Consider the following 26,750-nt stretch of genomic DNA (forward strand, 5'->3'; position numbering starts at 1 on the left):
GGATCCCGAAGCTTTTAATCAAGCCCTCTTGGCAAAACAGGCGTGGCGCATTCTACAGGTGCCCTCATCTCTATGTACTCGGGTGCTAAAAGCACGATACTTCCCTGAGCACTCAATATTGACAGCCACTTGCCCGCGGGGGGGGGGGGGGGGGGGGGGGGGGGGGTCCTTCACTTTTTAGAAGCATCATCCATGGAAGAAACTTACTCCGGGAAGGACTAGTATGGAGGATAGGTGACGGATCGAAAGTTTCTATACACCATGATAACTAGATACCCCGCTATGGAAGCCTAAAACCGTTAGGGCAGAATTATGTTCATGGGATCACCAAGGTTGCAGACTTGTTGAACCAGGATGGCACGTCGTGGGACGCCCGGAAGGTGGATGACATGTTTTCCCCGACAGATGCTGCTGATATAAAGCAGATCGCTGTAGGTGGACCAGGTGCTGATGAATTTTTTGGCATGGAACTATACTCGCAATGGAGTGTTTAATGTCAAATCCGCATATCACTTGTGTATGATGATGAACAGGTCAAGAACTGGACAGTCGGGTTCTTCATGTTCTGTTCGAGGTCATCAGGGATATATGGGTCTATGGAGCACAAATGCACCAGCAAAAGCGAAGATACATATGTGGCACATCATTAAAAATGGAATTGCAGTGGGGGCCGAACTACACCGTTGTCGGATAAAGCCTGGTATTTTTTGTGTTGCATGTGGCAGGGAAGAGACCTTATATCACAGATTCTGGGCATGTCAACATTCATCACAGTTCTGGCAAATGATGCAGTCGGAAAAGGGAGTTTCGGTGGCGATCCCACCGAGTCAGATCGACTCTCAGAGTGCATTGGCGATCTGGTTACTGGGGTGGTTTGCAGGAGCATCTGATGACGAGAAGGAGGCGATGATACACGCTGTATATGGCTTGTGGTTGGCTCGCAATGAAGCAAGGGACGGCCGAAGGATAGTTCATCCACATGAAATCATGGAGTGAGTGTATAGTTACATGCAGGAGTGGCGGGCGGTCCATACACCTAAGGTGCGTGCTCCGGTGACCAGGGAAACGGAGAGGTGGAAACCACCAGAGAAGGGTTGGATGAAGATAAATTCAGATGGTGCTATATCAAAACATGGAAGCAGCACGGGCGGAGGAGCAATTCTGAGAGACTACATGGGTGCGTTCCGAGGAGGAATCTGCTAGTTTTTCCCTCGCGTTACCGACCCTGAAGCAGCCGAGGTTCTTGCATGTAGGAGAGCAATTCAGTTCGCAATACAGCAGCAGGTGGAAAGGATCCATGTGGAGCTAGACAGCCAAGTGGTGGCATAGATGATAAACCAACCGGACAAGAACTTGTCTGCTACCGGGCCGTGGATCCAAGATATTAAGGACATGCTTCAGTCTTTCACTCAGTTCAAAGTGGTTTGGGTTCGGAGATCTGCAAATGTTGCCGCTCATAAACTTGCAAAAGTAGGTGTAGGTGAGGAGAGATCGCAGCTTTGGCTTGGGTCTCCTCCTGATTTTATTTTAGATGTAATTTCGGATGACATTCCAGACTTTGTTTAATTAATAAAGCGGCAGCAGATTACACCCCAAAAAAAACGACCAATAACTTTCTCTTCACGTGTCTTTTGTACTAGTGCTATCATTTCTCCACAAACAACCAACACGTGCTAATTCATTTCTTCACAAAGAAACAACCTTTCCATTTGTCCTTACAACAAACATGTGCTAATTCAAGTATAAAGATAAATACCAACTTCTGATAAGCGGAGCGGTATTGACCTAGGTCACATCTACAATATATATCCATTGTAAGCCGACGCACGGGATAAGTTGATCAGTTCTAAATCCCTGGCATTTGTAACCTCTCCCGATATAGTTTTTTTTTTAAACTATCACCGGGGGGGAAAGGCTCCCCGTCTGAATATATTTCAAAAAAACGTTGAGAGAGATTACAGAGTAGAGAAGGCGAGAGGAGAAGAAGTCCTGCCACAGCCCGGCATGGGACTTGTCCTCAGCCTTTTTAAGGAGGTGAGACCAAAGCGTGAGATCCGCAATGATTCCCTTAATTACATCATTGGGCGAGACATCGACCTGGCGAAAAGTTTTTGCGTTTCACGCGTCCCAAATTTTCCATATGATGAGAATAAGAATGAAGGGCCAAACAGATCCTGGGAGCCCCGCATGGGCCGGTGGCGACCAGAGTGCTGCCAAGGGAGAGGAGCATGGGAGGAACCCAATGGCGTCCCAGATGCTGCGCGAGGCAGGGCAGTGGAAGAACAGGTGGGCACGGTCTTCCGGCGCAGACGCACATCTAGCACATGAGGAGGACTCGATGATGGTCTTCCGATGCAGATTAGCCCTAGTGTTGAGCCGGTCGAGGTAGAATAGCCATCCAAAGACCCGCACCCGGCTCGGCACCCGCAAGTCCCAAATGCAGGCCAGAGAGGGATCGGCGAGTTGTGAAGAGAGGGCCTCGTAGGCCCCCTTGATGGTGAAGGGGGCACCATTAAGCAAGGTCCTCACGTCGGGAGCACCTGTCAGACACACCTCCTGCAACAGACATCTCCTGATATAGTGAAATTCGTTGGCTGGCGCTCATGGTTTTTTTTCTTCGTGTTGGGGCATGTGTTGATTTTGTTTATCGTCGTTTGATTTGGTCTGCAAAGTTGTCATCCTCACAAAGAAAAGAAAAAGGTTGTCTCTTCATTTGTATTTACCCTTAGTTTGGTTAAGCAAATTTATCTATTAAAAAAATCTTTGAATGCAAAAAATCATTTGTATAGGTCGTTGATTCGGCATTGATTAAAAAGGATGGAGTGCCCCTCTTTCTGGTAAATAGTTCATGGTTATAGATCTCCCAAAGTTTCATTGAAAGAGGGAGTAGAACCGCGCGTCTGTGAGATCTCGTCGATGAAAACCTGACTCGAGAGAGTGCAAGCCCACACCCCGTCCCCCACAACACACACACACACACACACACACACAAAGTGCACACAAAGAAAACGCGAGATGTGGCTACAAACGCCACCCGACACACATCACACCACATCTTTAAAAAAAACTCACACCACATCTTTTGAAACCAAATTCGCATGCGGTGTGCATTTGAGCTTTGTATTTTGAGGTTGACTTACAGTTTTCCTACTTGCTCGACGTCACCATGTTGCGGGCCCGTATGAGGGCATGTACAACGCTATACAGTCAGGTGTCTGTAACGAGAGCCACATATGATTTTAGATGAGGTGGAGTTGAGAAAAGGAAGAAAGAGAATGAGTCCGTCGGTAGAAATGCAGACGGTCTTTAGTCCTGAAAGATCGGCTGCTATCGACGGCTTATTACCATTGTACGAGGCCGTCTCCAACTGTAGACCCGATTTTTCCTCTACGCAAGGATCCAGCATCCCAATCCTCACCCGCGGCGATGAGGAGACCTTGTGCCCCGCCCGACGAGCTGCTGCTCGAGCCTGACGTTTAGTCGATGAGGAGCTTTGATGTCACCGACGCGGGTGATACTCGGGGCAAAGGCTGCGACAAGGCGCGGCGGGGGCGGCGCAACCCGGCACCACCACCAGTTCACGAGTATGTCAGAGTTCCTCGTCAAAACCGCAATATCCTATCTCAGATTTGAGTCCGGTGTTCCGATCTGGCTAGCAATTGATTCAAAGGATGGACAAATCTCTGGTAGCTCAGCTTGCGATGCATGTGACTGCTATGAATTGGGGTCGATCCATTCTCTTCTCCGTCTCTCTAGATTTTCCTCTCTTAATTGATTTTACAAATTTTCGTCTTCGTGGAAGCTGCGTGATACGGAGCCGGCACTGCGCATGGTGGCATGACTCTCTGCAAATTACTTGCATGATGGTCCTGCATTTGGAATGATTAATTAGGAACTGAGCTTGTGGAGTTTTTCTCATTTTTGAATGTTATAGACAACTAGAAAGACAGTTTGTTGTATAAGCTATCTATACCGCTACCTACAGATGACATGGAGAGCTGTTATAGACGGACGCTATTTAGACTATTATATTCCCTCCATTTCTTTTTACTCCGCATATAATAAGATTTGGTCAAAGTCAAACTGCATAAAGTTTGACTAAATTTATATAAAAAAATATGAACATCTACAATACTAAAGCTATATAGTATGAACATACGTTTCATGATGCATCTGATAATATTGATTTTATATTATAAATATTTATATTTTTTAATATAAAGTTAGTCAAACTCTATAAAGCTTGACTTTGATCAAACCTTGCGGACTACTTGCCCTGAAGAGATAACGCACCGAAAAATCAGCAGTACGAAGACGTGGTCGAATAGATACACACGTCGGTCAAACTTTACAGCAAAAGAAAACAAATGTTACACCGAGTATGGCGTTCAGATTTGGCTGAGGTGACCTAGTGTAAAACTGACATGCGGGCCAGCTGATTTGCGGCCCCACACGTCAGTCATTCCAGCGAACCCCAGCACGTCGTCGAGTGTCGACTGACAGCCACAGCCACACAGCAGCTCGCCGAAAATAACAAGCTTTAAAAAAAAGTTTACACAATTAAGAAAAAACGAAGCAATGGCTATACTACATCTTCCATCCATCCATGGCAGAGTTGACTCGAGCTCGCCTCGCCTCAGACCCTCTGCTCCGGGGACACCTGGTGGAGCTCCGCCTCCCTTCGCTGCCCGGCGACCTCATCGCGGGCGCCCTCGCGGACGAAGAAGAAGTAGAAGGCGACGCCGATGCCGGCGGCGAGGACCACCCAGACGGCGATCTGGAGCCCCCGGTCGGGCATCGAGTCGGCGACGCGCGCCGCGATGACGTTGGCGAACGCCACGGAGACGACCCACACGGCGAGCCTGACCCGGCGCCGCTCGGGCGCCGCCGCCGGGTCGTCGCGGCGCAGCAGGCTCAGCTTCCCGAGGCAGCAGTAGAGCACGGCGAGGAGGTAGTAGGTGACGATGACGTAGGCGAGGCTCCGCGGCCGGTGGCGCGCCTGGTACACGCCCCACGCGAAGCTGGCGGCGAGGACGAGGGACACGACGGCCCACAGCGCCCAGCGCGCCCACCCGCCGCGCGCCGGCGCCGCCGGGCCGCCGCCCAGCTGCGCCGTCTGCGGCGCCGGCCGCGGCGGCGGGTCCCGCGCCACCGGGTAGGACGTCGCGGCCGCCTCCATGGCGCGGTGGTCGCGGGCGAGATCGAGCTGGTGCCGCCGCTGTGGCCTGAGAAAGTGGGGAATGGCTACGCACGTGTTGAGTCTGTTGACGCGTTGGGTTGATCTCGACACGGGATGAGATGCGGTTGGCTTATATTGGACAGAGCGGCTGCACCTGCTCGGAAAACGCGGGGAAAGAAGCGGGGATAATCGGCACCCGCGTTGGGTGCTCACGGCAACACTTCCGGCTTCTGAATTCCTGACCGAGTGGAAGTTACTTCCAAATTCGCAAGAAACCAAATTACTCCTGGGAGAGTACAGACTTTTTTCGTGGAAATGCACTGCTCATGTCACTGCCACACAGATATGCGACCAGATATTCTGCATGTGTCACTGGCACCTGGGACAAGGAGGGAGAATGCCAAACCCAGGACTAGTAATACAACTTTGTCCAAAAACACAAGCCAGTTGCATATATTATATATACAAAACAAACACACGCAACGACCGGCTGCTCAATTCAAACTTCAGCCATATGGTTTTTGCCACAAAAGTACCAGGAATACGTCCAATACTTATACTAGTTATACGTAAGTGGTTCAGAGTACCGGTTTCTAGGATATAGGTACACGCCAGTTTCAGCTTCGCACACGTTGAATCACTTCAGAGAAGGGATTAACCATAGGAACGGCTCTGCTCGAGGCTGGCGCCCGTAAAAGTCTTGCTGACTCTGAGCAGGGGCAGCGGTTTCGAGGGCTTCTACGAGCTCCTTGGTCCCATGCTCAAGGTTGAACGCGCACATGTTGTTGTAGCCGTCGATGAAGTAGACGCAGTTTGCCTTCAGGTACGGATGGTCCTTGGCCGGGAAACAGAACGAGCTGTAGTGGCTGACGAACAGCCCGAATTCCCCAATGTCGCTGGTCCGCTCGAAGTAAGAGGTCTCCCTGTCGAGGACCCACAGCGCAAACTTGTTCTGCGACTGGCGCTTGACCCTTATGAGGTGTCCGGACGGGGTCTCCACCAGACAGTTGAACTTCTGGTGTTGGTAGTGGACGAGGTTGTGCATATGCGGTTCCACCTGGGGGAAGTCATCATCTGGCCATGAACGGGGAGGCTCTGCCCACACCTCGACCGTGCCATATACATCAATGGTGTAAAGTTGCCTTCGGTGCTTGAAGACATCCACCAAAATGTGTTTTGAATCGACAAACGACCAGCTTTTACTTCCTTTGCGTGTCACTTGGTATCCTTTTTGGTCGCGATGGATGACAGCAACAGTGAAGTTGCTCTCACTCATGTCAAGCAACATGGCCTTGGACAGGTGCTTCCTTCCGATTGAGGGGAGTTGGAACGATGTGCTGCTGATGGGATTAACCAGCTGGATGGTTCCCTGTGGCGGGCTAAAGAAGATAAGCCAGCCATGGGATGAACCAACCGGAGTCCACATGGATCCAAAGATCGTGGCAACACTCGGGATATGGATGGTTTGACTCTTTTTTTCAGGTAAGCTAAAAAATTTAGCACCTTCAAGCGCCTTTGTGGGGAGCATCAGCCATGGGTCCACCCGTGGATGGTTGGATACTTCCTTGCAGATATGGTTCCATGACGTGCATACAGCACGGAATCTGATGTAGTCAGGAATGCCAAGCTTCTTTATAATTAGACCAACAATATCAGTCTGAATATTAGCCCAATCTTTCATCCCAACAGAATTAACTTCTTTAAGCCTGAAAAAAAGAACTTGTCTGTATCAGTGTACTTCATGAATCATGACACAAATGCTAATAAAGACACCAAATTCTTGCTACATCTTTGTGGAAGCGTTCAAATAGTTTCACAACGAAGGCATTCAAGCCATGTCCAAGTCAAATAACAGTTTCTGATATGTACAGATAGCATCAGTACATACATCCATTTAAGCTCATTTAATTTTGGGATTTGATAAATGGAAAGGGGAGTAAATAAGAAAACCAAGTTCAATAAGGAAAACCTTAATGTAACAAGTTAGACGATACTCTAAAGGTTAGTTTTATGAAAACAACTATCCAGCTATTCACAAAGACCATTCACCAGAGAGTAGCTAACATGAAATAGCAGTGACGGGAAGCAGATCAATCAGAGAATGTTGGTAAGGATCGAATGTTGCTTGATAAGATAATATTACAGTTCAGTTCAATATGCTGATTAAAATACCAGCTCATGGATAAACATGGTCAAGTCGGAATCTGTGAATAGAAAGGGGGCAGCCCGATGCATGTAGCTCCCGCTTGCGCAGGGTCCGGGGAAGGGTCCGACCACTTTGGGTCTATTGTACGCAGCCTTTCCCTACATCTCTGTAAGAGGCTGTTTCCAGGACTAGAACCTGTGACCTCATGGTCACAAGGCAGCAGCTTTACCACCGCGCCAAGGCTCCCCTTCAGAATCTGTGAATAGAAGCACAGGAGAAAACAATAGTACTCCGTCCTTCCGTCCCAAAATAAGTGTCGTGGTTTTAGTTCAAATTTGAACTAAACGGCGACACTAATTTTTGGATGGAGGGAGTATGTACTATGTACACTGCTTTAAGACCTTCATTCTAATCAAGCAGATTAAACACCACTGAGCTCAAGATCGGGTCTAAACTTGAATACCCCATAACTAAGTTGAGTGACTGTAGAACTCCATATGTGATTGAACAGTTCCGTAGAGTTTCATATGTGATTAAACAGAATGGCGAATGCACAAATCGATAGTTCAGAAAATTCTGGTAAGTGATAATAGATTAATAGTACCTTGTTTCCTTCGTGGACATGCTACTACAATAACTTCAGCTGATGTAGAGGATCCAAACTCAACTGCAGTGACATCACAACATCATAAACTGAATTAAATGGGCGGAAGAGGAAACAACATATCCTGGTGCAGTGTCGCACAAGTTAAGACATAAGATACAACATGAATAGACAGGAGGGAGTCAGGGAGGAGTGCTTTTTGAATTTTTTATCACGGAAGCTCTAATGTAAGGAAAACCTTCACTCTACATATAAACTTACGCTGCTGCACGGCAGCACGTAAACTCAGATCACCAACCACAGATGACCTACATGTACTACATTTCATGGAAATTACAATTGAAACAAATCCATATGTACATATATGCAAGTACGACTGCCACATTAATAGCGGCATTAAATATCAGCAACCTCAGTTACCAGATCTCCAGCATTTTCATTTATATTTGGGGGGTTTAGAGGAGTTTGTTACAAGGGATGTACAAGTCCAACACATGTACCATTGGACAAGCCCTACACCAGTACAATTACATGATAAGATGGAAACTATAATAGGAAAATAGGGCACACTGCTCCTTTGATGTTTAAACTGTGCTTATCATTGGAACGTCTAAATGAACAGATGTTTATGCACATCCCCTGGACCATGGACCGACCACAGTATGTTCTATTAAACAACACAAATACACAATCCTTCTTACATACCAAACGAACCGTTTGGAAGGGCCACGGAATCACACCAAAGCTCGATCAATTAATCAAAGATATAAAACTAACAAAGTGACATCTAACTCCTACACCATTTGGTTTTACACGGAGATTCGTGGGAATTTTCTCTTTTCTTTTTCTTGTTTGACTAATCAAATGATGTAGGGGTTAGATGTAGCTTTGTTAATTCTCATCTAGAGGAGCAATAGCAAATCCGATTAAAAAATCTATAACCCCCAAACCCTACCAAAACCCCCCAAATCAACGCGTCCCCGCCCCCACCAACAAAATCGCCGACCAGAACTAGACGGCCTCGGGGCAGTCCTTCAATCGCCGCCAAAAGAACACCAAGGAAATCGCCGGTCGGAACTAGAAAACCTAGGATGGGTCCTTCAATCGCCAAATCAAACGCAGAACTCCCCGGCGGAACTTGAAATCGATCGATACGGCACGCGTACATGAGTATATGAGGGCGTGGAATCTCAGCTCACCACCGTGATACGCGGGGGTACCGGTCGACGCGACGTCGCCTGGATCCCGCCTCCGTGCCGCCGCCGATGTCGATGTCGATGTCGGAGAGGAATCGAGGGGCGGCGGCTAGGGTTCGACGGCGGCCTCGATTCAAGCTGTGGCGGCGCGACTCGGTGCGGGGCCCGAGGATAAGGTGGGGGAAAGCACGTACGCGGCGGTCGCCGGCCGTGACGGCCCCCGTCGGATCAGTGCGGGGCGAAGTGGGGACTGTGAAGGAGAATTCGAGGGGCGGGGGGATGGTGGCGGGGGGTGGGGAGAGGAGGTTCGGACGCGGTTGTTCTGGTCAAGGAGTCGCCGGCCTGGGACGGATGACCTGGCACATTCTGTAAATGTTTTTTTTACCATAATAATTCGGCGAGTGCTAGGCGCCGGCCGGCCGGCCCAAGTTTCGGCCGGTCGGCTAGCAGCCGTGCGATTCGACCACGCAGAATCGTCTAATCGTGACTTCGTCTTCTTCATCCTCATGTACACGGGGGAAATCCCCCTTGTCTCGGTGGCACGCGACTTTGCCTACCCGTGTGCTGCTCTGACGAGGGCAGTGGCTGCCGCCCGCTCGCACCGCGACGCCTCGTAATGCCGCCCCTCCATTGCTCATCGAAGTACTTTCTGCTGTTCATCAATTCCGGTTGAAGATTCGACGCCAACAGGTTGCAAACTCCCGTCGTCGACCGGTTTGCAACTCCAATTTGTCGAAGCTCCATGGTTGCAGCACTTGATGCGCCACTGCCGCCTTGGCCGTCGACACTTGCTGCATGGGATTGCACAAACAGCGGCACCTGTCAATGCATTTGAATTGACGTAGCAAAAAACTTCGCTGGTTGTAGCAAAAAATGACGACGGTTGTAGGAAAAACCAACGGTTTGTACCAACCCTAGATAGGGTTGTAGTTGTGGATAACATGGATGTAGCTTCGTACATACGGTTCTATCATTTAAGTCTACCGGTTGCAGCTTCCTGGTCGTAGGTTGAAGTCGCCTGCCGTCGCCGGCCACAAATTCATCGTCGTTGGATGCAACATGTCATTCCACCCGCCGAAGCTTTTTTGTTACCGGTCGTAGCTTTTGCGCAACCCGGTTGCAGCTTCTTGAACTCTCCAGCTGCATCCATTTGTTGCCGCTGGCCACAAAACTGTACTTTCGGTGATTGTAGCAAATAGTGACGCCGACTGTAGCAAAAAAACAATGCGGTTGTAGCAAAAACCAGTCGTGGTTTCAGCTCACTTATTGGTTGAAGCAAAAGCCAACTGTGGTTTCAGCTTTGGCTTCGGTCAGTTGCAACAAAAAAAAATGTTGGTTCCAGCTTCGTCGTCCGCTCGTCGGGGTTGCAACCATTGTCTTGGTCGTCCGAGAAGCCTCGTCGGGCACCCCTTGGCACGGCGGCACGACGCGGTCCCAGCACCTCCATCACGGAAGTCGGCAGCTGATGGTGCGCACAGGAATGGCAGCTCGGGAGATTACATTTTTTGTGTAACATCACCTACTATAATATTAACTACCCTTTCGTGCGCCTATGTCCAAGGTTTTTCATGTGGTCTCTTGTAGTCGTGACGACGATGCCCGTAACCCGAATCGCCCCATGTGAACAATCTGGCATAGTCCAGGATGAGGACTCAACGTGCTAGTGGAAAACGAACGTCATCCTCCGACAAGCACTATCAAGTCCGCAAAATTACAAGTCAGTGCAAGGAGGGGGCATGAAAAGGGCATGCTAGAGCATGATAATCAACTTCGTCGTGAATAGATGGACAATGTAACCGACACGGTCGATGTTAGGAAATAGGATGAGATGCCACGTATGGGCGTATTTGCTAGTATAGTAAAAAAAAACATCTTAATGAAATCTCACTCATCACCTATTCTCAAAAATTACTGTTTTGCTGATGCAAATGCAGTTCCCCCTGTATACGGTAAGATTGAGACGACCATGGTTGGCTATTGACCAGCAGTCTAGAAAGTGACTGGCACTCGGAGGAAAATATCGGCGACAAGCATTCGTGGTCGTGCTACGAGCGACCTCACTTTTCAGTAAACGCGGGTAGGTGATCGTGGTGCTGTTACCCAAGATAAGACGCACCATTTGCAGAAGTGGGCAATGGATCCTGCGTCATTCACAGATCACAGCTGCCGGCCAATGGATTCCCATCGACCATCCTCGCTGAGCCCGTCGCCGCTCAGCAAGAGTCGCGTTAGACAGCGACGTTCATCTTTTTTCTTGTCCTTGCGACGTCGATCTCGGGGACGGAGAGGGAGAGGGGTGATATTCTGGTTTTCGATTCTGATTGGGTCGGGGTTGATGCGTCGATTTGCCCGAGAGTGCGCCGGCAACGTTGCTGCTTGCGGAATTAGCAAAGATCGGAGCAAGTTTCTTTGGATGCGTCCAGACGTCCGGTGCTCCTGTGTTGTACTCCCTTCGTTCAATGATGTTGGCGTATATATTTTTTAAAGACCAAACTTTATAAACTTTGACCAAGCGTAGAGAAAACTATTTCCGTTTAGAAACGCCACAAAGCGCATTTCAAGACACTTTATGTAACTAAACACTCGCTTTTGATGGCAGCGATGACGCCCGTGCCGTCATGCTCCCGCCGTGCCGACGTGAAGCAACTCACCACTCCTTATCGGGTCGTCCTGAAACGGCGAGTTGCTGAACCACGTGCCGGCTTGGAGCGGTAACTTGCTCCGTTGGGTCGGGCGCGGGAGGTGGAGCAGCGAGTTGCCTTCCTCGTATTCGGCCGGCTTAGCGTGGCCACCCAGCCGGCTTGTATGCTGAAAAACTGCTCTTTGGAAGCCATCGAAAGAGTGGTGAAGGAGGAGATGTGGGGGCGGCGGAAGGGTGTGGTTCTTTTGCCCGGCGTCTGGCCTCGTTTAAATAGAGGGTGGACGCGAGGAGTTCAGCCGACATTCCGTTTAATGCCTCCCCGCTCATGAACGAACATGTGGCCGGAGTAGGTTTCTTGGCTTTCACGCGGGGTTAATGGAGGCGTATGAATGCGGTGAGTAGGCGTGTTCAACCGGACGTGTAGCAGGCGGTGCCCTCGACCGGCGAGCCGCTTCAATGACAGAGACAATGAGAGGTCGCGTTCGCCCTAAGCCGCATTCAATGCGGAGCGGCGCGCTCTACAGCGACATGAATACGGGCATATGGCATTAGGCGGGATGCACGTGGGAGGGGGAGGGGTTTTCGATGGGCCAGGGCGGTCAAAAAGCGGGCTTGGGATCGGTCTGCACTCCCTCAAACCTCCTCCACTTTTGTCTCGGATTTATGGAAGAAATCGTGTCCGAACTATCCCGCGGACCGATATAGATCGGCGTTGAATGACTTCCGCGGTTCGGATAGCGCCGTCCGGACGGTTGCGGGAGATTTGCGGGTTGGCGTTGGAGATGTTCTTACAAGCTAAAGTATAAGAGCATCTACAGTCGGACCTCTCAAACCCGTCTCATACGCCCGGGCGGGCTGCCCAGTCACTGATCGGTCACGTTTTTTCATCCAGACGGACGCCTCAAACGCCCGGGCTGACCGGCACCCCCCATATCCAGCCCAAATATGGGGGCACACCCGCCACGTCAGACCCGGCCCATGTTGGCCCACCCGACCCCACTTATATTCCCCATCCTCTCGCCGGAGCAAACCTTAGTCACTTCACTCCACTCCCCTCTGCCACCCGAACTCACCTCCGGGCAGTTTCCGTCCTTCTCCGCCATGGCAGGCAGCGGATCGGACTCCGACCAATCCGGATCCGGCAATTGGGGTGTCATCCCGTGTGGGTTGGAGGAGGCAATGCCAGTCCGCATTGCACTCCACCGCTTCCAGGAGGACAGCGCCCGGCTGACGCCATAGTGTCGGCTCACTGGGCGCTCGGGTCCTCTGGTGCTGGATCCTCGCGGTCCCGGGCGGAACACCTGTCCTTTCCCATCACCTCGGGCAGAGTATGAGTCCCACCGGGAACGGGCGGCCCGCCATGAAAAGGAGAGGATAAGGGCCGCTGAGGCACATATCGCAGCAGAAATGGCGGCTGATGTAGCGGCGCGGGCCGCCGCAGAGGAGGAAGCCATCTGTTCCCGCATTTGGAAAAACGGTACTGGAGGAACATGTGCGCCATCGCCCGTGAGCAGAACCGGGCGGTCCGTGCCATGGCCGGACTGCCACCGAAGGGGGACAGCGACGGCGAGGACAACTTCGGCGACGAGCAGATCCGGCTCGATCCGTACTGCGTCTTTGACCAGTACTTCCGCGAGAAGGACGACAAGGGTGTCGGGAAAGGCAAGGGCAACTGTGGATGAACTCCATCATAGCTAAACATGCCAAATTTTGGTAGTCCGATAGTATGTTTAGTGTAGTGTGATGGAATAGCCGGATGATGCGTGTGTGTCGACGTAGTTGTATGAGTTTGTATGGATTTGAGATATGGTAATTGAGGTGTCCGGATGTGGATTGCATTTTTTGAGAAGTGCCCAGTCGATGCCCGCGGACGTGCCCGTTTGAGGAGCCGGATTTACCTAGTCCAGTTTTAGATGCTCATCAGCTCGCCTCCCCCCGGGTGAACAACAAATTCAAGTAAAGTGGCAGAAAAAAATTGTACATCAACGATGAACAAGTTCTCTATGTGCATGCAATTGCAAAATTGCATGACAATATGACATCGATGGTGGGCTCGGAACAGAAGAGAAAAACAGTGCTCCAAAAATCAGGGCCTGTTTACCTTTTCTCAAAATTCCAACTTTCTTTGTTTAGAATTCCTCTAATGTCATATCACCATGAATCTAGAAAAGTCATACATCTTTCGTGCCATTTTTTTGCTATTTGTTTTCAATTTACTGTTCATCTACGGGAGCAGATGCTCTTGTGCACCGCAACGCCATCCGCCTACAAGATTACATTCCCTGGGACAATGTTCGACAGAAACATGAGTGAACCTTTTAGCAAAACGAGTGCATTCTTCATATGTCGTCGCAGCAGTACCGATTGAGCTTCCTTCGTTTCTCATTGTATCTACGACGTCCATGTACGTTGGTTACAATTAACTTGGAGCATCCAAATGCCCAATCTGGCCAGCCAGGAAAGACAACGCCAACTAGGAAATCTCGCAGCGGCTGGCCGCCAAGAAGGTACCTCCGCGTATAATTTCTTTACCCCAATAGTTTGTGCAATAGGATTTTTGTAATCGATTATCCAACTTTGCCCCTCGGTTTCCGCTTTGGCTGCACTGCTCTGTGGTGAGTAACACACACTATTTCCTATCACTTGGCCGCACCTCTCGCTGTACCAATCCCATACTCCCCGTGAGGGAGAGCCAATCTATAGAAGAGAAAGAATATCTCCACAAGGGAGGAGTTGATGGCGTGGACGTTGACAACATGTTGTTGGCGAATCAAGACGATGGTAGCACGAAAAATGGGGACGATGGCTTGCTCGCGGAGGACAGTCTCCTCGTGGACGATGGAGTGCTCACGGAGGTAGTGAAGTGCATCCAAGTCGCAGAGCAAAACATCATGCCTGGGAACCGTGATTTCCAGTTATGGTGTCACCATGCAGACCGCGTCCGATATGGAACAGAATTGTCCAAAACTGCCCGATTTTAAGTTGCCTATTCATATATGGGGAAGTGGATATTCATATATGGAAACTCAAGGAGACACTCGGACTTCAGGAGGTTAGGGTTGAAAGCATTGTCAATGAAACTTACCTCACTACTAAATTCCCAATACCTCCTAGGCCTAGAATTGCATACTACTACTAATGAAAAGAATGGAAATTGTGTTCTTGCGTCCATCATTTGTCATTTTTCTCAAACATCTTGCTTCATAAGGATGCTCTTTATAAGGGCGTGAGGCGAGTGGTCCAACAAATTACTCACTCTCTACCGAGACGCTGCATCGTGAATGAATGATTGAATAGCACTAATTGGCAACTGTACTACGTATCATGATATATATTATCATGGCAGAAAAGATAGGCCAGGATAATTTGCCCAACGGGAGACATCATATAGCAATGATGCGTTAGGGGAGACCCCACAATGTACCAGTTACAAAAACAGTTCACTGTTCAGTGCTACGAACAATTTTTTCATCTCATAACCAAGATTCAAATAATAAAAACTAATGTTTGCAAAAAAGTTTGCAAGAGAAGGGGAAAAAAGGGATTACACTAGCGGAAGATCATAATAGAACTCGGGCTATTATTTCTAGATTTCTATTGAACGAAAAATCATGGTTGGAAGAAATCAATCTTATAAAAATCCTATTGCAGAAACTATTGAGGGAAAGAAATTGCACGTCGAGAAAAAAAATATTAGGAGGGAGTAACAAAGATGTTCCGTGAAGAATGGGTGGGAAGCTCCATGAGAAGGCCATGCTAAACTGAACATCGATGCAGTTTTCTCTGTCGATGAAAGTAGTGGTGCTTCAGGTGTTGATGCGTTGTCATTCGATGAAGGCCACTCTAAACTGGCAAGATAAAGAAAATAAAAACCCATTTTTTTAAGTTTCAAAAAACTGTGAAAACTCACACATGTATATAGTGATGTATACCTCATTTTTTGTAAAATCTTATGTTTAAATACGTTTTGATGCGGTCTACACAAAAAAAAATCTTGAACTTTTATAGCGAACAGTACATGTGTTAGAAAGTGATGGTTTTGTTAATTTTGTGTAACTCACATCAGAATGTATTTTATCATGAAAATTTACATACATGTAATATAAATCCCTATGTGCTTGTGTATTTTTTTTCAGTTTTTTAAAACTTAAAAGGCTGATTTTAAACTAAAAATCAGGGTTTCCCAGCTCTATTAGGAAATTTCACCGGTGCAAGTCTTTTTTTCTTCTCTTGCAATTTTTTTGCAAATATTTTATTATTATTATTTGAATCTTAGTTACAAGATTAAAAATTGTTTGTAGCATTTTAACGGTGAAATGTTTTTCCCCAATTGATGCATCGTGGGGTCTCCAATACTGCATCATTGCTATGTCATGTCTTTGTTCGGTGCATTGTTGTGGCCTATCTTTTCTGTCATGACAATATATATCATGATAGTACAGTTGCTCACTAGTGCCATTCAATTATTCATTCATTATGCAATGTTTTGGTAGAGAGTGAGTAATTTGTTGGACCACTCGCGTCATGCCCTTATAAAGAGCATCATTCTGATGTCGAGAAAAATGACAAACGTCGGTCGCAAGAACACAATTTCTGTTATTTTCGTAAGTATAAGTATGCAATTCTAGGCCTAGGAGGTATTGGGGATTTAGTAGTGAGGTCGGTTTCATTGGCAATGCTTTCAGCCATAACCTCCTGAAGTGCAAGTTTGTCTACCAGTCCCCATATATGAGTAGCCACTTCCCTGTATATGAATAGGCAACTTAAACTCAGGCAGATTTGAACAATTTTGTTCTCGATCGGAAGCGATCTGCATGGCAACGTCGTAACTGCAAATCTCTGTTTCCAGGCATGATGTTGTCCTCAAGGACCTGGATGCCCTCCACTACCTCAGTGAGCACTCCACCGTCCATGAAGAGACTATCCTCCATGAGCAAGTCGCCCTTCCCCATTTTCGTGCTACCATCATCTTCGTTCATGAACACAAGATCGTCGTTGTCCACGCCGTCCACTCCTTCCTTGTAGAGATTTTTCCCCTCTTCTATAGGTTGGATCTTCCTCCACAACAAATGGATCTGCCATGGGGACGACCGGGGCAGGGGTTGTTGTTAGCACCGAACAATCAAATAATGATATTCTAACTACATAAAGTATTATTCAATAATGAAAAATAAATTTAGTACTTCAAAAATAAACATTTGGTATGGCACTATTCAATTAAAGTTTACATTTGTAAAGCAATGCTATAGGTTTGAAGAGATAATATCAAAGTGACAAGGCTTAGAGAAGGTTGTTCGATTGTAACTACACATACATGTTGGAAAACTGAACACCGCCAGTTCGTATTCTATCATAGATAAAAAAATGTTAACATCTATCTCCAAACCAGAAACACATCGATGCCCTTAATTATTTGTCATCACACATGTACATGCGAGGGAGGAGTATATCATGAAACTCAAGGTGGAGTTAGGCTGACCATTTGGCTGAACTAACATCATGGGCATATTAAATGGTGCAGTTCATCTGTTTCTTCATTCAAGAACACTAAAGAATACAAAACATAGAAGATATATTCACCATCTAGCACTTCCATGAAAAAGAAAAAGAAAATGGATTGGGCAGACATCAATGATCCATTTTCACGTGGACACATGTGTGTCGGCAGTAGTTGAGTTAGAGAGGCGTTTAGGGGAGAGGGTCGGATTGGACTTGCTGCTTGGTAGGTGTGTGGAGATGGGGAGAAAGCTTAAAAAAAACTACCCAATACACACAAATCAGCTCGTCCAATCAAGCTAACTCGAACCAGCACACACAAAATCAACTCATCTAATCAAGCTAACTTAAAAAAGATGTTCATAGCTGAGAAGATTGAGGCCTTGTTTGTTTGGGCCTTTACTTCTACTTTTGGAGTTTTTCCACTTCGGCAAAAAGCCAAATAAAACTCCTAAATGGGTCTTTTTGCTTCGGCTTTTGGTTTATATCATCATATAACAATATTTATTCATAAGCCAAAAGGCGAAGCAAAAAAGGCCCGATTTAGGAGGTTTTGTGGCTTTTTTGTCAAAGTGAAAAAGCTGCAAAAGCAAAAGCCCGAACAAACAGGGCCTAAGAGGAAGGAAAGAACCCACCTATGGCGCAAGTGATGTTGGACATGGCGTGGGCGGTGGCACATACAGATCATCAGGTCAATGCTTGGGCATAGGGCATCTGCTATCATAGCCCGAGAAGGCGGGGATCACGGGGCTTCGAGAGAGGTACATATAGGGGCGATGATCGAGAGGCTCGGAGCCGGCAGCAGCGCACGGGTCTCCGGCTGTGAGCTTGCGACTGATTGTGAAGGCTTGGTCGGTGGCATTGCAATATGGAGAGAGAGGGGTAGAGAAAAGAATCCAAGAACACCGTAAGTGTTGTTCGGATCTCGGTGGAGATTAGTTTTTGAGGGAATCAGTGAGGATTTTATTGGTTCAGGCTGCTCAAGAGAATTTTTGTCCTCAATTAATCATAAGAGGAATGGCCATAAGATAACCTGAGCAATTACACTGGGGTGCAAGTTGCATCGTGTCTCACGTGTGCGTACATAATGCATGCATGTATACATGAGGAGAATTCCTGATGTGGCTAGATGATGTGAGAATTGATAGTAGTGGGATCAACTTCTTAAAAATGTAAGATTAGTTTCGTTTAAAGTCAAATTTTGTAAACTTTGACTTTATAAAAAAATTTAACATTTACAATATCAAGTCAATACCATTAGTTCCATCATTGAATATACCCTCACATCATATATATTTATATTGTAGATGTGAACATATATTTTCTATAAACCCAGTCAAACTTCACACAAAGCTAATATATTATGCAGAGTGAATAAATATGGAAGGGGTGCTAAAAATGTCATATGAACATCTTAGATGTTTGGGTTTTGAGTTGTTCATATGCATGGTCTCACACCTCAAATCTACGAACACATTTTCACCTACTAAGGTTGAATAACAGGTCTCGAAAAACATTTCTAAAGTTGCCTGCACACATGTACAAGCCGTATGTTTGTGAATTAATATCCAAACACCAATAAATTTGTATATTTAAATTAGAAAATGTCAAAGGGCACTTAAATAATTAGGTATATTAGAAATCAATTTCAATAATCAAGAAATGCGATGTTCGATATGATTTACATTTATTTATATAGTCTGGTTTAGTTGTTCATGTCGATTAGATAAAATATTCAATCTACTAGTGCACAACGTTCCCATGTAGTTTCAAAAAAAATCATGTACTTGTTGCACAAAAAAGAGTAAAGCAACAACATAATTGAGATCTAAATACCCTTGCTGGATCAAGGAGTAAAGCACCATTTCCGACGCGTATCGTCACCTCGTCCTTCGCCAGTCTCCGCTTATTCCGCAGCTCCTGTTTTGAGTTACAAATATGAGCAACCGCACCGGTATCAAATACTCAGGAGCTACTACGAGCGCTGGTAAGGTACACATCAATAACATGTATATCACATATACCTTTGGCGTTGCCGGCCTTCTTATCCGCTAAGTACTTGGGGCAGTTCCGTTTCCAGTGACCATTTCCCTTGCAATAAAAGCACTGAGTCTCGGGCTTGGGTTCATTCTTTGTCTTCTTCCCGGCAACTGATTTACCGGGCGCGGCAACTCCCTTGCCGTCCTTCTTGAATTTCTTTTTACCCTTGCCTTTCTTGAAACTAGTGGTCTTATTCACCATCAACACTTGATGTTTCTTTTTGATTTTCACCTCCGCTGATTTCAGCATTGAATAGAACTCAAGAATGGACTTCTCCATCCCTTGCATATTGTAGTTCATCACAAAGCTCTTGTAGCTAGGTGGAAGCGACTGGAGGATCCTGTCAATGACCGAGTCATCTGGAAGATTAACTCCCAGCTGAAACAAGCCATTGTTCAACCCAGACATTATGAGTATATGCTCGCTGACAGAACTGTTCTCCTCCATCTTACAACTGTAGAACTTGTCAGAGACTTCATATCTCTCGAACCGGACATGAGCTTGGAAAACCATTTTCAGCTCTTGGAACATCTCATATGCTCAATGCTGCTCAAAACGCTTTTGGAGCCCCGGTTCTAAGCTGTAAAGCATGCCGCACTGAACCAGGGACTAATCATCACTACGCGACTGCCAGGCGTTCATAATGTGGCTTACACCCGTTGTATGCGAACGTTAGAATCTATCACACCCGATCATCACGTGGTGCTTCGAAACAACGAACCTTCGCAACGGTGCACAGTTAGGGGGAACACTTTTCTTGAAATTTTAGTGAGGGATCATCTTATTTGTGCTACCGTCGCTCTAAGCAAATAATATGTAAACATGACAAACATCACATGCAAATCATAAAGTGACATGATATGGCCAATATCATCTTGCATCTTTGATCTCCATCTTTGAGGCGCGGCATGATCACCTTTGTCACCGGCATGACACCATGATCTCCATCATCGTGTCTTCATGAAGTTGTCTCGCCAACTATTACTTCTACTACTATGGCTAACGGTTAGTAATAAAGTAAAGTAATCACATGGCGTTTTCATTGACACACATGTCATACAATAAATTAAGACAACTCCTATGGCTCCTGCCGGTTGTCATACTCATCGACATGCAAGTCGTGATTCCTATTACAGGAACATGATCAATCTCATAAATCACATATATCATTCATCACATCCTTTTGGCCATATCACATTGTTGGGGAACGTTGCAGAAAACAAAAATTTTCCTACTCGTTTCACCAAGATCATCCAGGAGTTCATCTAGCAACGAGTCATTGGATGCATCTACATACCTTTGTAGATCGCGCACGGAAGCGTTCAAAAGAACGGTGATGATGTAGTCGAACACGACGTGATCCAAATCACCGATGACCAAGCGCCGAACGGACGGCACCTCCGCGTTCAACACACGTACGGGACGGGAGACGTATCCTCCTTCTTGATCCAGCAAGGGAGAAGGAGAGGTTGATGAAGATCCAGCAGCACGACGGCGTGGTGGTGGATGCAGGGCGTCACAGTAGCAGGGCTTCGCCTATACTACGAAGGAGAGACGTAACGGGGAGAGAGGGAGGTGCCAGGGGCTGGTGTATGAAGTCCCTCCTCTCCCCCACTATATATAGGAGGGCCAAGGGGGGGTGGTGCGCAGCCTAGGAGATCTGATCTCCTAGGTGCGGCGGCCAGGGGAAGGATTCCCTCCCCCCAAGGCACCTTAGAGGTGCCTTCCACCACTTGGACTCCTCCCCCATGGAAACCCTAGGCGCATGGGCCTAGTGGGGCTGGTGCCCTTGGCCCATGCAGGCCAAGGCGCACCCCCTACAGCCCATGTGGCCCCCCGGGACAGGTGGCCCCACCCGGTGGGCCCCCGGGACCCCTCCGGTGGTCCCGGTACAATACCGATAACCCCGAAACTTGTCCCGATGGCCGAAACAGCATTTCCTATATATAATTCTTTACCTCCGGACCATTCCAGAACTCCTCGTGACGTCCGGGATCTCATCCGGGACTCCAAACAACATTCGGGTTTCTGCATATACATATCTTCACAACCCTAGCGTCACCGAACCTTAAGTGTGTAGACCCTACGGGTTCGGGAGACAAGCAGACATGACCGAGACGACTCTCCGGTCAATAACCAACAGCGGGATCTGGATACCCATGTTGGCTCCCACATGCTCCACGATGATCTCATCGGATGAACCATGATGTCGAGGATTCAATCAACCCCGTATGCAATTCCCTTTGTCAATCGATATGTTACTTGCCCGAGATTCGATCGTCGGTATCCCAATACCTCGTTCAATCTCGTTACCGGCAAGTCACTTTACTCGTACCGTAATGCATGATCCCGTGACCAGACACTTGGTCACTTTGAGCTCATTATGATGATGCATTACCGAGTGGGCCCGGTGATACCTCTCCGTCATACGGAGTGACAAATCCCAGTCTTGATCCGTGTCAACCCAACAGACACTTTCGGAGATACCCGTAGTCTACCTTTACAGTCACCCAGTTACGTTGTGACGTTTGGTATACCCAAAGCACTCCTACGGTATCCGGGAGTTACACGATCTCATGGTCTAAGGAAAAGATACTTTGACACTGGCAAACTCTAGCAAACGAACTAACCGATCTTTATGCTATGTTTAGGATTGGGTCTTGTCCATCACATCATTCTCCTAATGATGTGATCTCGTTATCAATGACATCCAATGTCCATAGTCAGGAAATCATGACTATCGGTTGATCAACGAGCCAGTCAACTAGAGGCTTACTAGGGACATGTTGGTGTCTGTTATTCACACATGTATTACGATTTCCGGATAACACAATTATAGCATGAATAAAGACAATTATCATGAACAAGGAAATATAATAATAATGCTTTTATTATTGCCTCTAGGGCATATTTCCAACACACATCACATAGCATACCCTGCAAAAACAAGTTAGACGTCCTCTAATTGTTGTTGCATGTTTTACGCGGCTGCTAAGGGTTTCTAGCAAGATCGTTTCTTACCTACGCAAAATCCACAACGGTGATATGCCAATTGATAATTACCCTTCATAAGGACCCTTTTCATCGAATCCGATCCGACTAAAGTGGGAGAGACAGATACCCGCTAGCCACCTTATGCATCAAGTGCATGTCACTGGGTGGAACCAGTCTCACGTAAGCGTACGTGTAAGGTCGGTTCGGGCCGCTTCATCCCACAATGCCGCCGAATCAAGATAAGACTAGTAACGGTAAGCAAATTGCACAAATCATCCTCCACAATTACTTTTGTGTTCTACTCGTGCATAGAATCTACACATAGACCTAGCTCATGATGCCACTGTTGGGGAACGTAGTAATAATTCAAAATTTTCCTACGTGTCACCAAGATCAATCAAGGAGATGCTAGCAACGAGGGAGAGGGAGTGCATTTTCATACCCTTGAAGATCACTAAGCGGAAGCGTTACAAGAACGCGGTTGATGGAGTCGTACTCACGGCGATTCAAATCACGGAAGATCCGATCAAGCGTCGAACGGACGGCGCCTCCGCGTTCAACACACGTACAGCTGATACGTCTCCAACGTATCTATAATTTTTGATTGCTCCATGCTATATTATCCACTGTTTTAGACATTATTGGGCTTTATTATCCACTTTACATCATTTTTGGGACTAACCTATTAACCGGAGGCCCAGCCCAGAATTGCTGTTTTTGCCTGTTTTAGGGTTTCGAAGAAAAGAAATATCAAACGGAGTCCAAACGGAATGAAACCTTCGGGAACGTGATTTTCTCAACGAACAAGACCTGGGAGACTTGGACCCTACGTCAAGAAAGAAAAGAGGAGGCCACGAGGTAGGGGGCGCGCCCACCCCCACCAGGCGCGCCCTCCACCCTCGTGGGCCCCCTGTTGCTCCACCAACGTACTCCTTCCTCCTATTTATACCTACGTACCCCCAAACGATCAGATACGGAGCCAAAAACCCTAATTCCATCGCCGTAACTTTCTGTATCCACGAGATCCCATCTTGGGGCCTGTTCCGGAGCTCCGCCGGAGGGGGCATCGATCACGGAGGGCTTCTACATCAACACCATAGCCTCTCCGATGAAGTGTGAGTAGTTTACCTCAGACCTTCGGGTCCATAGTTAGTAGCTAGATGGCTTCTTCTCTCTTTTTGGATCTCAATACAACGTTCTCCCCCTCTCTTGTGGAGAACTATTCGATGTAATCTTCTTTTTGCGGTGTGTTTGTTGAGATCGATGAATTGTGGGTTTATGATCAAGTCTATCTATGAATAATATTTGAATCTTCTCTGAATTCTTTTATGTATGATTGGTTATATTTGCAAGTCTCTTTGAATTATCAGTTTGGTTTGGCCTACTAGATTGATCTTTCTTGCAATGGGAGAAGTGCTTAGCTTGTTGGAAATATGCCCTAGAGGTAATAATAAATTAGTTATTATTATTATATTTCATTGTTCATGATAATCGTTTATTATCCATGCTAGAATTGTATTGATAGGAAACTCAGATACATGTGTGGATACATAGACAACACCATGTCCCTAGTAAGCCTCTAGTTGACTAGCTCGTTGATCAATAGATGGTTACGGTTTCCTGACCATGGACATTGGATGTCGTTGATAACGGAATCACATCATTAGGAGAATGATGTGATGGACAAGACCCAATCCTAAGCCTAGCACAAGATCGTGTAGTTCGTTTGCTAAAGCTTTTCTAATGTCAAGTGTCATTTCCTTAGACCATGAGATTGTGCAACTCCCGGATACCGTAGGAGTGCTTTGGGTGTGCCAAACGTCACAACGTAACTGGGTGGCTATAAAGGTACACTACAGGTATCTTCGAAAGTGTCTGTTGGATTGGCACGAATCGAGACTAGGATTTGTCACTCCGTGTAAATGGAGAGGTATCTCTGGGCCCACTCAGTAGGACATCATCATAATGTGCACAATGTGATCAAGGAGTTGATCACGGGATGATGTGTTACGGAACGAGTAAAGAGACTTGCCGGTAACAAGATTGAACAAGGTATCGGGATACCGACGATCGAATCTCGGGCAAGTATCGTACCGATAGACAAAGTGAATTGTATACGGGATTGATTAAATCCTTGTGTGACGCCCCCGATTTGACCGTACACTAAACATACACGCAAACGTGTACGATCAAGATCAGGGACTCACGGGAAGATATCACAACACAACTCTACAAATAAAATAAGTCATACAAGCATCATATTACAAGCTAGGGGCCTCGAGGGCTCGAATACAAGAGCTCGATCATAGACGAGTCAGCGGAAGTAACAATATCTTAGTACAGACATAAGTTAAACAAGTTTGCCTTAACAAGGCTAGCACAAACTGGGATACAGATCGAAAGAGGCGCAGGCCTCCTGCCTGGGATCCTCCCAAACTACTCCTGGTCGCCGTCAGCGGGCTACACGTAGTAATAGGCACCTCCCGAGTAGTAGTAGTCGTCGGCGACGGTGGCGTCTGGCTCCTGTACTCCAACGTCTGGTCGCAGCAATCGGTAGAAGGGAAAGGGGAAAAGAGGGAGAAAGCAACCGTGAGTACTCATCCAAAGTACTCGCAAGCAAGGAGCTACACTACATATGAATGCATTGGTATCAACTGGAATAAGGCTATCATATGTGGACTGATCTGCAGAATGCCGTAATAAGAGGGGGATAGCTAGTCCTTTCGAAGACTACGCTTCTGGTAACCTCCATCTTGCAGCAAGAGAAGAGAGTAGATGGTAAGTTCACCAAGTAGCATCTCATAGTATAATCCTAACCGATGATCCTCCCCTCGTCGCCCTATGAGAGAGCGATCACCGGTTGTATCTGGCACTTGGAAGGGTGTGTTTTATTAAGTATCCGGTTCTAGTTGTCATAAGGTCAAGGTACAACTCCAAGTCATCCTGTTACCGAAGATCATGACTATTCGAATAGATTAACTTCCCTGCAGGGGTGCACCACATAACCCAACACGCTCGATCCCATTTGGCCGGACACACTTTTCTGGGTCATGCCCGGCCTCGGAAGATCAACACGTCGCAGCCCTACCTAGGCACAACAGAGAGGTCAGCACGCCGGTCTAAATCCTATGGCGCAGGGGTCTGGGCCCATCGCCCTTTGCACACCTGCACGTTGCGAACGCGGCCGGAAGCAGAACTAGCCCCCTTAATACAAGAGCAGGCTTACGGTCCAATCCGGCGCGCGCCACTCAGTCGCTGACGTCACGAAGGCTTCGGCTGATACCGCGACGTCGAGTGCCCATAACTGTCCCCGCGTAGATGGTTAGTGCGTATAGGCCAGTGGCCAGACTCAGATCAAATACCAAGATCTCGTTAAGCGTGTTATTTTGAAATAACCGCGAACGCCGACCAGGGCCAGGCCCACCTCTCTCCTGGGTGGTCTCAACCTGCCCTGTCGCTTCGGCGCCACAAAGATCCACACAGAGGGCCGTTGGGACAAAGGTCCTTTCAGCCCCCAATCCGTGAATCACTCGCGGGTGCTCCACAAGCCGACCCGTCTTTAGTCACCACATGTATCATGTATAAAGTATATAATATATACCCGTGATCACCTCCCGAGTGATCGCGGCCCGATAATATAGCATGGCAGACGGACAAGAATGTATGGCCACTGATGATAAACTAGCATCCTATACTAAGCATTAGGATTGCAGGTAAAGGTAACACCAGTAGTAGCAAGGACAGGCTATGCATCAGAATAGGATTAACGGAAAGCAGTAACATGCTACACTACTCTAATGCAAGCAGTATAGAGAAGAGTAGGCGATATATGGTGATCAAGGGAGGGGGGCTTGCCTGGTTGCTCTGGCAAGAGAGGGGTCGTCAACACCGTAGTCGTACTGGGTAGCAGCGGCGTCGGTCTCGGTGTCTAGCGAGAGAAGAGGGGGAAGAAACAATAAATATATCGCAAACAAATGCATGATGATGCATGACATGACAAAGCGTGATGCTAGGTGTGCCCTAACGCGGTACGAGGTGGTACTGGTGAAGGGGGGAACATCCGGGAAATTATCCCCGGTGTTTCGCGTTTTCGGACAGATGAACCGGAAGGGGAAAGTTGCGTGATTGCTATGCTAGGGATGCGTGGCGGACGAACGGGCTGCGTATTTGGATTCATCTCGTCGTTCTGAGCAACTTTCATGTACAAGGTATTTTCAACCGAGTTACAGATTATTTTATACTGATTTTTAAAGTTTAATTTATTTTCTAGAATTAACATATTATTCTAATTCGGGTTGACTAAGTCAATTTGACTAGTCAAAAGGGGATGTGTGGCTCACATGTCATAGACTATTCACCTACACAAATAAATAAATCTAACTTATTTAAAGTGGGGCCTACATGTCATCTACTACTAGACTAACTTAGCACTAAACTAGTACTACTACTAACTA

At 47.2% G+C, this 26,750-nt stretch overlaps 2 protein-coding genes across 3 annotated transcripts; both read right to left on the minus strand.

Moving 5' to 3' along the window:
- Positions 1–4,285: 4,285 nt before the first annotated feature.
- LOC125542970 lies at positions 4,286–5,324 on the minus strand. Its single transcript, XM_048706206.1, has one exon. The coding sequence runs from the start codon at positions 5,177–5,179 to the stop codon at positions 4,637–4,639; it is 543 nt and encodes a 180-aa protein (XP_048562163.1). The 5' UTR covers positions 5,180–5,324; the 3' UTR covers positions 4,286–4,636.
- Positions 5,325–5,608: 284 nt separating this feature from the next.
- LOC125542969 (F-box protein At2g05970-like) lies at positions 5,609–9,434 on the minus strand. Of its 2 annotated transcripts, none has more exons than XM_048706204.1 (3): positions 9,129–9,434; positions 7,930–7,992; positions 5,609–6,885 (listed from the first exon to the last, which is right to left on the minus strand). In XM_048706204.1, exons 2-3 carry the CDS (start codon positions 7,947–7,949, stop codon positions 5,817–5,819), a joined length of 1,089 nt encoding a protein of 362 aa, XP_048562161.1. In that variant the 5' UTR covers positions 7,950–7,992; positions 9,129–9,434; the 3' UTR covers positions 5,609–5,816. The 2 variants fall into 2 exon arrangements, with proteins under 2 accessions (XP_048562161.1, XP_048562162.1); XM_048706205.1 differs by having other exon boundaries at positions 9,096–9,434.
- Positions 9,435–26,750: the final 17,316 nt, after the last annotated feature.

Source organism: Triticum urartu, chromosome 3 (assembly GCF_003073215.2).
Source record: "Triticum urartu cultivar G1812 chromosome 3, Tu2.1, whole genome shotgun sequence".
Lineage (NCBI taxonomy): Eukaryota > Viridiplantae > Streptophyta > Magnoliopsida > Poales > Poaceae > Triticum > Triticum urartu.

What these genes read in the sequence shown, in the direction of transcription:
- LOC125542969 (XM_048706204.1), bottom strand. Translation starts at nt 7,949, where the DNA reads ATGTCCACGAAGGAAACAAG. An exon ending in ATGTCCACGAAGGAAACAAG is followed by an intron (nt 6,886 to 7,929) that starts GTACTATTAATC and finishes TCTTTTTTTCAG; the next exon opens with GCTTAAAGAAGTTAATTCTG.
- LOC125542970 (XM_048706206.1), bottom strand. Translation starts at nt 5,179, where the DNA reads ATGGAGGCGGCCGCGACGTCCTACCCGGTGGCGCGGGACCCGCCGCCG.